Below are 17,660 nucleotides of genomic sequence, written 5' to 3'. Positions count from 1 at the left end.
TACAGGAGAGCAGTATTGAGTGTCATTTGGAGGGGAAAAAAAGAGAATCTTCAACTTCTCAACCATGGCTATTAGATGATAGCATTGCAATAATGCTAGCCATGATTGCTAACAGCGTTCGGCCAGTATCTGCAGTAAGTGCAGTGAACATTTGTGGAAGAATCAAGGACAGCAAACTTCAAAGGTTTTGGTAAATTAATGGCAGCTGTCTATTCTGTGTAGTTTGTGGTGAACTGCACCTTCAAACAATAGTCCCATTCTGAAGTACAGGAATAAGACATTCATAGGGCTAGAGCTGAGCCCACGTTTGATACTTGAAGGGATTCTATGATAGCAATTTCAAAGTCTTCCACAAACCCCCACATCACCACCACCCTCTTTAACTATGTCATTACTCCCTTGTGGTGAGCGACTGGCTCAGCAAACTGCGCGGTGTGGTGCAACAATCACATCCAGCTGCTGAGAATGGGATCTGACATGTGAAACCACTACACACACATACTCACTCACTCACACATCGTGATGCAACATACACCAACACTACAAGCCAGGGGCTGCTTATGCATGCATGCACGCATGCTGAGGCACTATAATATATAAAATCTATGGTTAAAGTCAGGCGCATGAACAGAAAGACAGTCAGACCTTAAAGAGAATGTTTTCATTCTTAGTTAAGATGTTTTTTATTCCATTGGTATGTACTGAAATATACAAAACACTGACACCTGCCAATCCAGCGGCAACAAAGACAGGAAAAGGACAACAGGAAACAGGAACGTACTCCCAAAACACACCAACAGAGTAAACTACAAAACTGTAGCACTATAACTAACTCCCATGTGAACCATAAGGTAATTATACTCCATTTCCTTTCTGTTCACAGTCCAGACAAAAGGGTTGTTACAATGGTCCAGACAACATAATGAACAAGGAAATTGACACCAATATTTTGTTCTTTAAAAACTAGGTTGGCCACCTTTGGTGATGCAACACTTCAGATACCTAAAGGGCATCAAAATCACATATTCCAGAATCTGCGTGCTTAAAAAGTCACATTCATGAATACTGTGATACTACTGAAAAAGATACACTAAAGCATGATGCTGAAACATAGTGTCTGTGCTGTTTTAGCCTCATGCTGAACAGAAAAAAGTGGCTCCATTATTGCATTTACTGACAGTTCAGGGTTTTTGTCTTGTAGCATTGAGCACATTCACAATGTTCATTTGAAAAAGGTTTGGAAACACTGAAATAGTTTTTGTTATCATATTTGGTCAGGGTATGTTGGTCCGGTTTCTTCAGGGGGAAAGTTGATAAAACTTGCACACTATTAGCTGCCACTAACAGATCCTACTCATACTGTTATGAAGTTAATAACAAATGGTGAAAAAGCATTCAATACTGTGCAATCAGCATCAACTATCTGCTGATTATCGCTGGGTAAAATTTTGCACCTAGACTGGACACTCAAAAACGGTTTGCTCTCTGTAGCAGCGAATAGTGTTTCTATTCAATTGCTATGTTCAATGGTAATATAGTGCAAAACTCTACCACAAGTATGAAATACATTAAAAGACATACAAATATATGTGATAGTTCCAGTTTCACGCCAAAGGACAGTCTCACAAACAGTTCGTAAATGAGAACAAAACTCGTGTTTTAAATTCTCAGACTGTAAATCCCTTGTGAAAAGTGCCCTTTACTCCTGGGGTAAGCTCTTTCTCTGATCTCTTCTCTCACATAGTCATATTATTACTCAAAGCTATCCAAAATTGTGTGTACAACAACTAAACCACTACATTCAGCTTGCATATTTTGCTTTGTGACTGTTCTTAAAAATGAACCAAACTTGAGCAAATCCATGGAATGTATTGATTTCGTGCAAAAAGAAGATGAGCGCTCTTCTCTCCAGACAGTTTCTTAATGCGTTTCTGTGCCACGCATCTCCACCTGCACGCTGCTTGTAGCAGTGCTTCATGCTACAAATTCTAGGGTTTCCCCCACTTTTAAAGCCTCCGGAGAGTTATTCTCCACCTGATTGGCTTCCCTCCATTTCCAAACAGTTCTGGAGGGAAAGCCCAAGGCTCCCAAAGCTTCATGAAAAAAGTCTCTGTGACAATCTTTGTCCTTAATACATGCTGTGTAGTAAGCCCCCTGTGCCACTAGGGGTCCTCTTCCATGTCATCCAGGTTTGGAGCCATGATGAAGTGCTTGGGGTAAACCAGACTGTGCTCATCTGCGTACTCCTCCCAGCGTGCGTCGTCACTCTCGTGGGTGATGTATCGCTCACCTCGCCGCGTCTCAAACTCCCTGAGGTCCAGCCATGTCTGATAGTCCTGAGGCAAAGAGACATTTTGAATGAATTCAGTAAATTGTCCTCATTAGTGAAGATGTATTCCTGAAATTAAAAGAGTAAATTCCTTTGAACCCAATGCTTTCAAGCTCGGCTTTCACTTCATTTATTTACAGGCTTTTAGCATGTCTTAGTCAGATCTGCCATATTTTTATATATTTCTAAGTGGTTTTATGTTATTTAAAATTGGTGAATCCACAGGTTTTCAGCAACATCTGTCTATGAATGGATAGTGTTGTCAGGGTTCCAGGGATATTAGAACTATGTTGAATATTTTGAACCTTATTAATGTAAAAAAAAATTCTGACAGTTCAAAACAACAACATTTTGTAACTCTTATTATTCTTTTTTCTGACTTTTATTTGGGATAATCTTATTCTAAATCTTTGAACTATAGTTTGCATAATTTTGGGGGTTGGAAGCAGGTATTATAATGTTGCCATGGAGTGAGTGAGTAGGCTAAACCACATGTATGCTTTAATTTTCTTTTGTTTGCTTGTTTTTTTAATTGTTCACATTTCGGCTAATTTACACCAAAAAAGTAATGCTGAATTAGCCGTTAGCCTTTTGTGTTTGCATTGTAACCACAGATTTACAGACAACAATCAGTTGATGACTGTTGAAAAGAAAATATCCAAAAGCGATGATTATGAGGCACTGTCCTTGGAAAGTGGGTCGGCCTGAATCTAACAGTATGTTTGTGTTGCATCAAATGGGATAAAGTGCAAGAGAAAATAAGCAAATAAGTCACCTGTAACCAGGGATGGCTGAGACACTTGTCGACGCTGTACCTCTTCCTCATCTTGACTTGGAGAAGATTGTTGATCAGATCTGTGGCTGTGAAAGAAATCGATAATATGCAGATCTCTATCAATAAGTTGTTGTGTCAGTGTCAAAGAAAAGGACAAGACTCTCTAAGCAGTTCACACAGCAAATGATAACTATCATAGCACATAACAGCAAGAATAGGGGTTGCTGTAGTTTGTTACATAAGCACAAACACCTTTTGGTTCACCATGTTGTCTTTCACACTGTATGTCGGGGGAGCTGCAGCTTGGGCAGTTGGGGGAGATTTGAAAGTGATTCATCTCATTCACAGACAACGAAAAGTCAGATCAAAGTTCAGACGACCCAGACGTGTAGGTGGGGAGGACAGCTCTGAGGTTACATGTCTAAGTATCAGTTTGACACTAAACTACGGGTGCCAGCAGCACTAATAGGCGTGAAGTTACCGGCCACATTTGATCAAGCATTGTTAAATATTTTAGCTTTACTTTAGTTTACTTCAATAAACGGTACAAAACGAACAAACTGTTCATCTTACCCTCTGTAGAGATGTCCTTCCAGGGTGTAGGTGGGTACATGAAGGCAGCATTCTGGATTTGGTCATTAATGTCCTCGTCCTCATTAAAAGGGAAGGTCCCGCTCAAGCTCACGTACACGATGACTCCCACTGACCACATGTCTAAGGAGCGGTTGTAGCCTTTACTGCGCAGCACTTCTGGAGCCAGGTAAGCCGGCGTGCCCACTACAGAGCGCCGGAACGACTTCTCGCCAATGATACGGGCAAAGCCAAAGTCACACAGCTTTACCTGTCATAAAGCATAAAAACAGGGTCAACATACATACACACAAATGCGGACAGAACAAAAACATACATATATGCACAAATATTCTTTTTTTTACCTGAGGAAAGGGCTCTGCAGAGGCCAGTAGTACATTTTCGGGCTTCAAGTCACAGTGAACAATGTTTTTGAAGTGCAAATGTCTCAAGGCCACCAGGATCTGCAGCAAAAAAACCCACAATGTTGCTAAAAAAATCCAGATGACAATACTGTAAACGCTAGCATCTAATGTTTCAATGTATATAGAGTATCGTATAAACAGGGTAATGTTTGAATAATCTAAGCAGTAGAATCTATGGTGCTGCCATGTGGAAAAATACCAGCAGTATAAGCAAATGCCCTTAAATACTTCCATCCTGACCAGTACCTTCACATAAAGACAAATGATCTCATCTCATCATCCCATCTATATTCGCGAGGCCTGGCGTAAGCTAGCGCTGCACGCTTGTCTGCCTATGGCCCTGTACCAAAACCACAGTGCGCCTGGCTCTCCTATCCTGACCCTGACTTTGACAGAAGTCCTCCTGACCACATCAGAGCCAGGTCCCGCCACAGCTAATGGGGCTGTTGTTAATGGCCCCGCTCCTGTTTGGAACACGGGATCCATTGAGGCCCAGGGCCTGCTGCTCTTCTAATCAGGCCACAAAGCCACCAGCACACTGCAGGCTGTAATCCATAGCCAGGGAGGAGGCCGTGATGCCATGCAGACCAATCTGGTAAACACCACCGCCCCAATCAGTTCGCCACAAGAATAAACAGGCCCTGGCGCTGGAGCACAGGCTCATGCACAGTGGGCAAACACACCCCAAAAACAGAAGGGAGGACACAGGGAGAGAGGGAAAGAAAGCAATGATAAAATAAAGCACAAAAATGCTAGCAAGAAGGTGAAGGAGGGCACCATTTTAAAGTTTAAAATGTGAAAAGGCAGACACATGCTGTAGCTCTTATTGATTATCAGTTCATTTGACCGTGATCAGCTGCTTTCACAGATAGTAACAATATAGTGGCATAAGGCTACAGGGCATTCCAAAGATTTTGATTGAGATGGAGCAAAGGGGTGAGAAGTGTGTTTCGTACCTGTGTTACCAGGAACTTGGTGATTCGTTCAGGCAGTTTGCTCTTCTCGCTGGACAGAATCATCTCCAGCATGTCGCCATGCAGCTTCTCCATAACCACAAACACCCGCTCGGGCGTCTCAAACATACACTCCAAGTTGACGATTCCTGGGTGATGCAGATTCTGAAGAAAAGCCCCAAATACATTGAGTCTACAGTGATTCAGGAGCAGTGAGGGAACAACAACTTAGGAAAGACATTGACATATTTGCTTATTAGTTATATCGCCATTTTGTGCTATCATTGATAGATTCTGTTCATTACCTGTAATATTGCCACCTCATTCCTCAGCTGGCTCTCCTGCTTGGTAGGAAATCTCATCTTGTCAATTACCTTGATTGCCACATCTCTGCCACTCTTTCTGTGTTTGCCTAAAAGTTAATGGGATGAATAACTTTAACATGCCTGCACATTTAAAATAATTCAAAGTAGAGCAATATTATGTAAAATGTATGTGGTACTATATCAAATGCGAAACATACCTCCATATACGATGCCAAACTGGCCTGATCCTAGCACCTCATCAGAGAATATTTGGTACACTGAGGCAATATCCTACACACAGATAATTTGCTGTTACTGTTGAATTTTACTTTTACTGCTTTAACATTTGGTTAATTTTCCATGCTGACATTGGCAAAGTGTACTGTTACAATGACATCACCAAAAGCCCAGAAAAAAATGTAGCTCTTGCTATATATATAAAACATATATAGTATATTTAACTTTCACTCAATGCAGAAGTGGAACTGAGACAAAAATCCCTTCCAAAAAATGGGTCTGCAGCTTCCCCATTGCAACATAAAAGCTTCCACTGTAGGTTTTGTTAAAAAAACTGTAGGATTCAATTTCAGATTTTACCACAACAGCTACTTTAATAGCACATGAATGCATGTGCAGACTGTGCAGGGAAATTGTGCAACAGCATCTCCGAGAATAAAGAAGCCCCACTCACCACATTCTCCTGGATCTGGCAGTTGGACACAGATATGCTTATGGACAGCTCTTCTGGAGAGAGAAAACACATAATGTCTTCACATTAAACAACTGAAAAAGGCCACTTGACCAATGCATCATGCAGCCAGTGAATCCTTAAGTAATTGGAGGCGCATAACTCAAATAATAGTGTTTTTTTGTTTTTTCCAAAACCTTCAAGCTTATTGCAGCTGCATGCAATAAGTCACAGCTCCACATAATAAGGCATTTTATTAGACAATAAACTGGCTTTAAAATTGATCTGGGAAGCTATGTGTGACTGAATGGTGCAAGTATGCAATGTATTTCATAACTGGGAATTAAGACAAAAGCCAGAGATAAAAGCAAGTAGAAAACATGATGTTGTGATCGTTTTCACTAATGCTACACACAAAAATGTAATTTAAATTTTGAATGAGAAATAACCACATAATACACCATTTACCTAGAACCTCAAATAATAGCCCACACATTGCTGTTTTTGTTGTTCAAGACCAAATTCACTGACCTGAGATAATCTCTGTCTTGACTACTGTGGGTGAGACCTTCTGCCTTCGGTTTCAGTCATGTCAGTTCATTTGTCACTACTGTCACTTCCTTTCGCCAAACGCAGGGTTTTCCCTGCCTATCAAAAGCTAAGGCCAGATTTCTAAGTGTTTTTTTGACCACTTCAACCAAGGTGGTGCTTTCTATTTAGGCTAACCTCAAACTTTTCAACACACATAATCAAGGAAAGTGAGACTTTTCGTTTGTTGTGGCCCTCGTAGTTAGTAACTTAGTCTTGTGTTGAGTCAAGAAAACTGACAGGGAAAACCCAAACTTGTCTGATCTAAGGCACACAGTCACAAACTGAAAACATTCCTCACTGACTATAAAATCTGTCATCATCATCACTTTTGCATTTTAAAATCTGTCTTCTTTTCAGAATTTAAGAGTTTTGCCAGGCAAAAGGTTAAAAATGTTCAATGAAACATCACTTAAAACTTTTATTCACTTTTTTCACTTGAATGCATGACACCTTTAATCTCACCCTTCGGCACATGAAATTCCAGTATCAAATTTAACACATGATCGATTGTCTGAATTCCAAAAAATATCACCTTTTAGAGGAAGAAAAGCAATGTTTCTATTTAATTGTTCCATTTCAATTTGTTTTCTCATTTCTTCCAAAATAAGCTTTATGCACAAGAGAGCTACAATCTTTTACTTACTATGATCTTTGCCGTGGCCAGCAGCACTGGCCACACTGGGCTGTGGGGTGACGGGCATCAAGGCCTGTCTGATGGCCTTCTCCCAGCCCTGAGCCACCTCCATGCCGACTCCTGAGGCGGCCAGAGCGGGACTGTGGTAGTGACCGCAGTTGTTCTCCCCTACATAGTAGACCATGGTGGCTGTGATGATCTCAAAGCAGTGTGGGTTGCTGCCTTGGGCCAGATTACTGTAGTCTTTGGACTGTTCCACCTGGAGGATCTCGGAGAGAGGGATTTCCTGTGGGAGTGGTGAGGTACAGAGATTATAAAAACAAACAAAACACAAAATATTATATTCTGCGTTTCTCACAAAAATAGGATCCAGAACATTTATCAAGTGAGAGCTCAAGCTTTTCTTTTTCCTTTCTCAATATTTCTTCATTCCACTGAGTGTTTTCTGCACAGCCAACCAATACACCTGAGGCATAAACAACGTCTTGGCGTAAAAAACAAACAAACAACACTCCTCAATACAAAACAGTGTAAAATACACACATACTCAACCACATTCCTGCCTAGGTGCCATTTACATTTATTATATACATAATTTTACCTTGGGAGGAGAGGTAGAAAACAGCAGAAAAAATAAAAATAAAATACCTCATTGGATAATTAAATATATTTTGTTCATTTTTTTTTAAATGATCCAACAATAACATTTTGACTAGACAAAAGCTAAAAGTAAAAAAATAAAAAGGCAACAGGTTTCCTTAACTTAAAAAAATCGAGTTACCAATTTTGTAAAAAAAACAATACCACTTTTTTAAAGTTGATTATCTCATTTAAAGAAATTTAAACAGAAAATGTTATTAGAGCAGAAGAATTCTTAACCTACGGGTGTAATGCACCACCTCAACAATAGCAAAAACAGTATTGATACAAGTAGTAACACTCACACACTCCAAAAGTCTCCACGCTTCTTGGGGATAATCAAAGTGCTGAATATAAAGTCCCAGCTCTAACTTTACTCTTCTCTCTCTTATGAGCACATACAGAGAGGACAGTGAGAGCACACTTTAAAAGTCCCACCTTCCCCTTCAAACTCACTGTCAAATCAAAGAGAGGAGGGAGGGTCAAAAATTAAAAAACACAGCAAAGTTCCAGCCAATGGGGGCTCAGAGAGGCACACGCTGTCCCCTCCGCATGGCTCACCACAGAGTTTCAGATGAAGTGCTTGTGGTTAGCGGGGCAGGGTCACGTGAGTGAGTCCTGTGTCGGCTCAAGTGCTCTGGTTCCCTGATTACAAGGCAGGGCCAGCCAGAGGCCCCATCTGACCACGAGCCGCTGGCGCTACCGCTAGCCACTGAGACGAAAGACAAGGCAACTACCGGTGTGTGTTTGTGTGGGTGCAAAATTTCAGTGTGACAGGACTCAATCTGGCAGAGACAGAGAGAAGCCCCCACACCCCATAAAAGGTTCTTCAGAGAAAGCCACAAGTACAGGGGTCTCATCTTCAAACGCAGAGCCGTTATGGCTTCCAAATGGAGAAAATGGCTGCCATGCCTGGCAAGCTAGCCACCACGCGACCACCACTAATCAGATTGGAGGTATAAAGAAAAGGGAAGGACAACCACACACTGATGAGCAGCAGGCTCAGAAACTTCAGGGAAATGAAAGGAAAATGCCCAGGACAGACGCTTTCCCGGATACAGACTGAGCATATGGATAATCTGTGGTTTCTGGGAAGAAACCGCTGAAAGGACTTTTATTCTACTATATGTGCAGGAAATCAGCTCTATCAGGGATAGAAATCTGCTACTATGAAGCAACGAGCACGTGACAAAGACCAAACTTTGAAGCGTGAAAAGATGACATTTACAGCTAACCTTCAATTAGCCTCCTGCAGGCCTTAAACGTATAGCTGAGTGCCAAGTTGATAATAAAGAACCACATAAAGCTGCCAGTAAACACACCCTGAGGAGTCAGCCCCTGCTGAGGTTTCCTCTCCAAGGCTTTAGATGCAGGGTGTGACAGGATAATTGGGAGAGAAGGATGAGGCAATTAAGTATTTTTCAGGCTTGTTTCAGCATAAGAGGGTGATAGCGAGAAGGAGAAAAAAAGGAGGACTATAGATACAGCTGTGTATCATACCACCTGTTTGACACACACACACACACACACACTCTCTCATAGTGAACATGCCGACTCTCACACTGGAAACTCTGCTGCATCATATACACCAGCCCACTGCCACACAACTCTGACTCAAAACACACAAAGGACATGAACAATAAAATAATTACAACCCCCGCCCTACACAAACACACACACACACCCACCAACACACATGGAAGTCTTTACCTTGCAGGCTGTAGTTCCCTGCCTTGGTCCTCAGTGTGTAATTACAGTGCTATTAAGCCCCTGCGGGCAGTGTAATGACTGACTACGCTGCTGGCACTGAGCGGGCAGTGTCACACACTCTCCACAACTGATTTTACATATCGAAATTGCAGCTTTTCACTCACAGCCATCACGTACTTTGGATTAAAAAATATTAAAAATCAAAATTTAACATCTCCTTGTCTTTTTTTTAATTCAACAATTTCAGAGAAGAATTGTGTATTAAAATTGTCCAGTTAATCCAGACTAAATTTTTACTCTCTCATCAAAACCCCTTCAAATGTCCAATCTGTTCTGATACACAACAGTTAAAGAGGACTACTGTAAGTGAGTCGTTCCTTTCATTTCATGCAGGAACAAGACCAGGCTGCAGGCTAACAAAAACCACGGGGGAAATTTCAGTGGCCGGGACTGACCTCAGGGTAGTTTACAGTTGCAACACGACAGCCCTCGAGCTGAGTCACACAGCTACCACTGGTGAGATTCTATTTACATACCTCTCATAAGTGTGACAAACAATAATGTTATGAAAATGACTTCAACATCACCACTTTTGAATCATAAAAAAGTAATGGCATATTTTCAATACTTTGGAACTCTAATGGGGGGCTTTTATATTATCAACCATGGACTCAACACTAAATACACTTGCATAAAGCTGCTCCATTTTCTGACAGATTAATAAATGCTACTGTGTGTTTAATGTGGAGGACAAGACACAATATTTCCAAGAAGAGGATAGTTTTATGCTTACTTTGTAGAACTTGGCCCCGGTGTCGTTCTGGAAGAGACTCAGACTCTTGCTGTCCAGCCTCCAGTAATGTCTCTTCCGCTGTTAAAAGGGGGAAATGAACACCAAGTTAGTCCAAATGACAGAACACACGTGACCTACCAATGTTACAGTACTTCAAAATTTAGTTTCATGAGGAAAATACCTTCTGTGCTGAATTCAACACATGTGAACAGCTTTGGAGAAGGAGTTTTCCCCAGCATACAGGCTAAGCACAGTCCATTTGAGACTGGGCTCCTTTGTTGGGCTTTTGGGGTTATCAGTCTTACCAGGTTGTCCCTGCTCGTATAATGAACCATCCAGCCCTCCTTCACCACAGTGGAGCTCCGCCTCTTGGTGTGTTTGATGGACTGGACCACCCGCATCAGAGGGATGTTGCTGCTAGTGGAAGGGCTAGACACACACGCACAAAAAATTTAGATTTCATCGATTAATATGAAAATTAGTTATTTTTTTAGAGGTAAATATAATGAAACAGTAACGGGTTACATTTAAATTGACCTGTAGCTAGCTCATGAGATGTTTAACATTTGCTTCTCTAACTACCCAGAGTCTGGTAGGTCTTTCCTGAAAGAAATCCTGCACAGGAAGTAATGCATTTTATGTTTGCAGCAGTGGCAACTCTACTCAAAACATAAAACACATGCTGCTGGTGTAGAATAAACATAGGAATTGGGTAGTTAGACCTGGTGATTTAAAGAATAACCGCAAAGTCCCCGTTTTGAGTCACTTTTCGGGCATGTGACCTTTGTTGCATGTCTTCCCCTTGTCCCAATTGTTTCCTGTGTCTGCTCTTTACTGAGCTGTTAAATAATGGCACATTTAGCAAATATATACATATATATAAATAAATAGAACTGGGTAGCTGGCATGAACTGTGGCTGAGACAACAAAGTGAACATTACCACCAACACTTTTTCAGCAGGAAATCTAGAATGTCTTGGCACAGTGTCATGCCAGCCACAATGTTTGTCTCTAACTGGGGTACCAGAAATGTCAAACTCAATAACATCTAATCAAATCAACATGTTCATACCTAATAGTCTTGATGGGCTCTTCATCCTTCTCTCTGTCCAAGAAGGGAGAATCCATGTCGAACATCCTCTCATCTGGGGTGGAGGGTTCCTCTGGGTCGTCCAGTCCTCTGCCGCCATCCATATCTCCACTGTCCACCTCCATAGTATCCATGGTAGTGTCGGAGTCTGGGCCAGGGCTGGCTGGCTCTACACATGTACAGTAAATAAGCAAATATTTGAAAGTGCAAATGTTAGAGATGTAACACTGTCACTGTGAATTTGGAAGTAGAACTTACCTCCATTGAAGTCCACCTCCCCCAAACAGTCTCTAGGTACCTTTGAAGCACATCGTTTATGGCAGTTGAATCTGCAATCTGGTAGATGAAATAAAAGAAATTCAAGATTCAAACACATCATAATTATATGATGCACCACCAAAATACACACTTTTCATATGCAGTGCTACCTTTACACTGCATGCCCTGGCGAAAGAGACCCTTGAGCAGACGCTTGCAGTACTGGCAGATTGTGGGACGAGTGTAGGTGTGAATAGCGAAGGTGTGCGGCACCTTAACCCGTCCCAGCACCATCTTCTCCATCCAGATAGGCCTGCCGCTCCAAGACAGGATCCGCTTCCCTGCCTCCTGATGGGACCTCTGCTGTGGGGGTCGGAAGGATGGAAAAACAAGAAGACGGAGGGACATTGGGAAGAATTAAAAACCATATGCAGGAAGGAAGTGAAGGGAAAAGTAGCGGAAGAACAGCCTCAAAGGGAGTATTTGAGTGAAAGGGAAAGACATGAGTGAATGATGACATGGCAGTAGAAGAAGAGAAAGAAATCAGTGGAAAAGGGAAAATGAAATCTGTCATACTGAGTTAGCGTGACTTTGCATATCCCGGCGGTTGAAAAAGGGTTATTAGATTTGTCATGTTTTACCACATATGAGCATTTATTTCTGATTGTACATGAATAAATCATGCAGTCTGGAAGCTCCTGACAGAAATGGGAAGGACGCGTCTTTCATTTTTGCCAATAAGTTAGTAGATACATAAACTTGGACTTCAATGGACTTTTAATGTCATTAGCATAATTACATTTCCTGATGTGACCTTTCGTGGGGATACAGACAAGAGGGGAATATTCCAGCGCGGACTTATGCAAAAACTGTTTCATAAGACCTCGCTGAGGATCTCTCCACAGAACAATGTGAAGCTCAATTCAATTTTCTGCATCAGTGGTATTCTACAACGGGGCCCATGAGATCCACCCATGGAAAAGAGCCAAATTTGATAAGTTTAGACACGTTTAGCAGTTGAGACAAAGCTCGTGAGCAGCATGCAGATTGACTGCCTCACATTCTTGGCCGATTCACCTGGCTTCCAGTCTGATATAGCATGATGTCTGAACTGCAGCCAGCTCATTTAATGTGTGAGGATAAAACAAAAATCATTGCATCATTCAGAGGATAAGCAGATACTGATGTCTTTCCAACTTTTCACAGTGCTCTTTGCATAGTTTTCTTAATTTTTATCCAACCAGCCAATCAGAACTCACCTCATCCAGGACGACCACGGCATTTTCCGCAGGTGCCGGTCGGGGGACAGAGAGGGAGGGTCCGGGCAGTGAGACATTGGACAATCGCCTCTTTCTGACACCAGTACAGTTATTTGGGATCTTAAAGGCGCAGCGCTTGTGGTAATTTAGCCCACATCCTTAAAACATGAAAACACAAATGACACCAGTCAAAAAAACTTAGGAATATTTAATACTACAGGCTGCAGAACATCAAACAGTGAGGTGAAAGAGAGGTGATCATATTTTTATTCCGCAAATCTGCAACAAGATGGCTCCTGACAATTAAGCTTTAAAATGAAAATTTATGACCATGAATGTTTCACTGGCTTGTTAGGCTTCACATGTAGTCTAATAACATGAAAATGAAAGAGTTTAATTCAAATCTAATCCAGCAAGGACAGAAAATGAAAGGCGAGCCGACGCGCCATAATTCCGCTGGGATCTGAATGTCAAGCATTTCACTGGCTCCGGCACCCGGACCAAATCTTTCTTGTTTGCTTGTATACCTCCCTGATACATTTTTGAGGTCAGAGATCTGGTGTGCATCTGTGTGTGAGCGTGTGTGTGGATGCAGTATGGGATCCAGTAAAAGGTTAGCTCAGTGGCTTGGCAATGACACAGCAGGGGTTCTGTGGCATTCAACGAGGTGTTTGCGTGTGTGTGTGTGTCTAACCTTCACATTTGAGTCCCTGTCGAACGAGACCCCATAGCATCTCCCCACAATAGTCGCAGAATGTGGGGGCCTTGTAGGAGTGGACATAAAGGGCATGGGGTCGGATCTGGAAGTCTTCAACTGTGGCTTGAGCTAGAAACAATACACAAGTGTATAACTGAAACTTGGCGAAAGCAAAACAAATCTGGAAAACCATTTATATGTAATGACAAAGGAATCAAAGAGACAAGAAGAGAGCAGCAATTTATCATGTGTATTTGGCAACTTTTTCACATTATTATGTTATTTCTCATAAAACCAGCCTCACTATATGTGTGATATGTGTGTATGTAAATGAGAAAGAAAGTAATATAATAGGACTGAGATTCCCTTTGCAAGTGCTCCGGCATAAACAAATATGTGATTTCTCGTGCAAGTGCTACATCTACACTGCTGCAGTAGGGGGCGCCACATCTGCAAAGACACAATTTCAATTTCATCATTCCATGTATCAAAGTGATAGGGCACACCCATAAGACACCAGATAAATGTAGAATGATCCTGTTGTATCAGTTCATCTTTGTTATCATGAGCTTAATATCAAAACCAGTGGAGCTGTGGATACTCTCTTCCTGTTTCTCTCTTATTTTTCCTTCATGTCTCTGTTGTCGTGAGTCACACAGACACAGTGAGCTCATTGCTGGAAGCAAGAGTAGGTTCGTCATGGCTCTGAATCATCAAAGATGTGAAGATGAGTAAGCTATGAAGGTGACTGGGGCCAAACCTGTGTGTGCAACTGAATCTTCTCGTCTCTCCAAGCCTGCATTAGCAGAGTGTCCCTCGCTGTTCCTGTGCAATCATTTATCAGGCCGTAGTGACCAACAAGGGAATGGTTAATCGTTACACTCGGGTTAAAGACTGAAACCTGTGTGGTGGTGATGGTGATGTCATCTTATTTCATTTTCTTTGAGGGGATTCAATTAAACACATTTTCTCTTGGACAACAGTGGATGGCTCTGATGAGATGCAGATTTGAACAACAAATATAACCATCCTTTAAGCAAGAAAATAATTTTGAGAAGATTTTGAGAAAAAACCTTAGATGTCACAGAAATCCTCATAAGCAATAAAAAGCCAGTCACACTGAATCAATCTGATCTGTTAATTTGACTAAAGAATGGCTGGTGGGTTGATTTTCACAGTTTGGGTTTGATTTGAAAGAGAAGAAAGAACTCAAGCAGGTCACATGTCATGGGCCGAACATAGCTCCCCGGCACAGACACATGAAAGGGGGCATTCATGAGCTTTTTCACAGACGTCTGCAAAACAACTGGCCGCTTTTAAACAGTCATGCTGTTATGTAATGCTCATGCTCAAAATCATGCTAATTAGCATCAAACAACACCCAACATAAACTCGACACGTTGTTTTCCACAGCACTTCTCACGAGCAGTGAGGCTTACATGAATGTGCTATCTGTTTGCTTTGAGGCACTGAGTTTCCATTTGGGGGGCCACAAGATTCCATCTGACAAAAACAAGTTTGCCATATTTATGCCAAAAACGAAAGCATTGTAAAATATCAATATCACACTACCAGCAGTGGTGAATAAGGAGCTTGTGAAAGTGGGTGGGAATTTAAGGGAGTGAAAAACAGAACAAAGGGACTATCGGTCAGGCCAAACCTCAAACCTCATGGGCCGAGATGGCCTGCACAGTGTCCGCTGTGTCCAGGGCCGCCCCGCACATCAGAGCGTGTTTACACTCTGCGGGTCTACTACAATCACTTACTGCAGGAAAAACAAGCCCTCTTCTTTGAGCCCACAGCCAAGAAAAAGCCACTTCTGCCTCCCTCTTGCAGCGAGAGAGATATTCAGACTCTCTCCCACAGCCGCAGAATCCAACAACAGGTTGGTTGAGGGAAACTGAACGGAAGATGACAGGAGACAAATTGCGGGGCGGAAAAGGTTCATATTTTCTCTGAAGCAAATGAAAGGCTTGGGAATGTGGATCTCTCAGCTCGTGTTTCTCAAACAAAGATCAAGTGTCTGACATGCAAAGCCCCTCTCGCGAAGACGGCCAAGTTCATTCAGTGGTAGATGAAATACAAAAAACAGCATGTGTTGTAATGTAGCAAATGCAAGATAACATCCGCCTCTTGTTACGGTTTTCATAAGGTATATCTCAGGCTATAAATTGCCAGGCTCTGCTGTGGGAGCTTACATGTGCAGATGGATTTGATGAGGTAGGAGGGATTATAATGAGAGAAAGCGAGTAGGGAAAGAGAGCAACAAAGACTGACACAAAAGAGAGCACAAGACAAACACAGACAGTCAGAAACAAAAAGAAGGAAGTTCTCCAGTCTTTAGTCTACATTCCTCAGCCCTGATGCCTGAACTACCCTCAGATCCTGAACCTATACAATCATCCCCTGTCTAAATCCCTGCAAACAATGCTCGCAGCCCAGAGGAGATGGGGAGATATTCAGCACAGGTGGTGTCAGGTGCTTCCCGGTGGAGACAGATGGAGCAGGAAAACAGATTAGAGCAGAACAGATACTCTATTACGTTTGTTGGTCTCAGCACTGCGCAGGAAGCTGATTCATTCACTGCAAACACCTGTGGCCGCTAGAAAGGCGGACAATCTGATGGAAACTTTGATGAGGAAGAAAGAAAACGCACTTTTATCAAAAAGTAAAAGGCAGGGGAGTGAGTAAGTGAGTGAGTGAGCGAGATGGTAGCGTGTCGGGTGATTCACTTGTAGTCATTCAATTGACACATAAAACATAACATAAAATGGCGCAAGAATAATATTTTATGTGGGCAGTGACGTTTAAACTGAGTACAGAGGACTCTCACAGCAAGTATCTGACCCACTGAAGTGCCCTTGAACAAGACACGACAGGCTGTGTTCAACTGGGAGGTGTGTCTACTAACACAAAAAATGTAACAAACCTCCAGTTTATTAGTTATAGACCAATGTTTGGACTTTGAAACACTGTTTATACCGTTTGGTTGAACTTTTGCTAAATTTTTCTCTTGTTTTGGAAGACAGAAGAAGCAAGACCTTAAGGCGGTTTCTCTCTGTTTCTCTCTTTAGACAATTTGTATACAATCTTTGCTGATGTTTCAACTGATATATTCCACTCATACATATATACATGGAACACATATGCAAAAGGTCTCGCCTTCTTTTAAGCTACTGCTTTCAACATTTAATAAATATCTCTTCCTGACTCTGATCCTAACCATATTAAGTTATTTGGATAGCTCATCTAAGATACTCACATTAAGAGGTTTAAACTTTGTTGTCTTCATTCTGTGCCTTTGTATTTGCCAAGAGTAACAGTTCACAAATGTTAACTCTTTTTTTACTCTGAGTCAATGGGGAGTTTATTTTGCCTTCACAAAGATGCTGAGTAGCAATTCATTTTACCACAACTTTCTTCATGTTCAAACTAATCTGAGATGCAAATGGCAGCTTACATACCAGAGAGCACCACCTCTATGAGGTCTCCTTCGTGGATGTCTTCTGCCGAGGTGAGCCTCTGCAGGATGTTCTCATCATTTAAGTCATGACGGAACAGCAGGATCTTGTCGTACATGCCGAAGAAGCCGCACTCTGGGAACTGGAGAGAGGTGGAGACAGTAGAGTAAAGATATTAGTCTAGTTCTCAGTTCTACTGATAGAGGTAATGTGTGTACGCACAATGTCTGGACATTAATGGTTAGTGCAGCGTGATGGGCCCTCGTCCGGGCAAACCTGTATATTCACACAAGTGCACACACACACACACACACACACACACACACTCATTACATAATTTCCAGTGGCTTACATTACCATCAGTATGGGCATTGGAGTATTCTGAACCCAGTGGCTCATGAAGAGAACTCCTGCTCAGACCTCCTTTTATACTATGAACACTATGAAATAGGAGGAAATACCACTAAAAAGGACCCTCCAGAA

General features: G+C 41.9%; 1 protein-coding gene across 2 annotated transcripts in view; it reads right to left on the bottom strand.

Annotated features, from left to right (window-relative positions):
- Positions 1-651: 651 nt before the first annotated feature.
- prkd3 (protein kinase D3) overlaps positions 652-17,660 on the bottom strand; it is a 37,373-nt gene continuing 20,364 nt past the window's right edge. The window contains exons 3-19 of one of the 2 annotated variants that reach the window (XM_038728942.1): positions 17,181-17,319; positions 13,714-13,845; positions 13,020-13,177; positions 11,931-12,120; positions 11,761-11,838; positions 11,485-11,671; positions 10,718-10,841; positions 10,413-10,490; positions 7,280-7,556; positions 6,049-6,101; positions 5,576-5,648; positions 5,358-5,464; positions 5,056-5,217; positions 4,040-4,138; positions 3,678-3,945; positions 3,105-3,190; positions 652-2,336 (exon numbers count right to left, since the gene is read on the bottom strand). In XM_038728942.1, coding sequence (XP_038584870.1) covers positions 2,163-2,336; positions 3,105-3,190; positions 3,678-3,945; positions 4,040-4,138; positions 5,056-5,217; positions 5,358-5,464; positions 5,576-5,648; positions 6,049-6,101; positions 7,280-7,556; positions 10,413-10,490; positions 10,718-10,841; positions 11,485-11,671; positions 11,761-11,838; positions 11,931-12,120; positions 13,020-13,177; positions 13,714-13,845; positions 17,181-17,319 — 2,385 coding nt within the window. In that variant the 3' untranslated portion in view covers positions 652-2,162. Of the gene's footprint in view, positions 2,337-3,104; positions 3,191-3,677; positions 3,946-4,039; positions 4,139-5,055; positions 5,218-5,357; positions 5,465-5,575; positions 5,649-6,048; positions 6,102-7,279; positions 7,557-10,412; positions 10,491-10,717; positions 10,842-11,484; positions 11,672-11,760; positions 11,839-11,930; positions 12,124-13,019; positions 13,178-13,713; positions 13,846-17,180; positions 17,320-17,660 lie in introns of both variants that reach the window. The other variant, XM_038728941.1, reaches the window with a different exon arrangement.

The sequence above is a fragment of the Micropterus salmoides genome, unplaced genomic scaffold (assembly GCF_014851395.1).
Source record: "Micropterus salmoides isolate LMB-PRFRI ecotype aquatic unplaced genomic scaffold, ASM1485139v1 Ms_hic_scaffold_19, whole genome shotgun sequence".
In the NCBI taxonomy this organism is placed as follows: domain Eukaryota; kingdom Metazoa; phylum Chordata; class Actinopteri; order Centrarchiformes; family Centrarchidae; genus Micropterus; species Micropterus salmoides.
The sequence above is the reverse complement of the archived record's forward strand: the minus strand, read 5'-3'. Positions and strand labels throughout refer to the sequence as shown.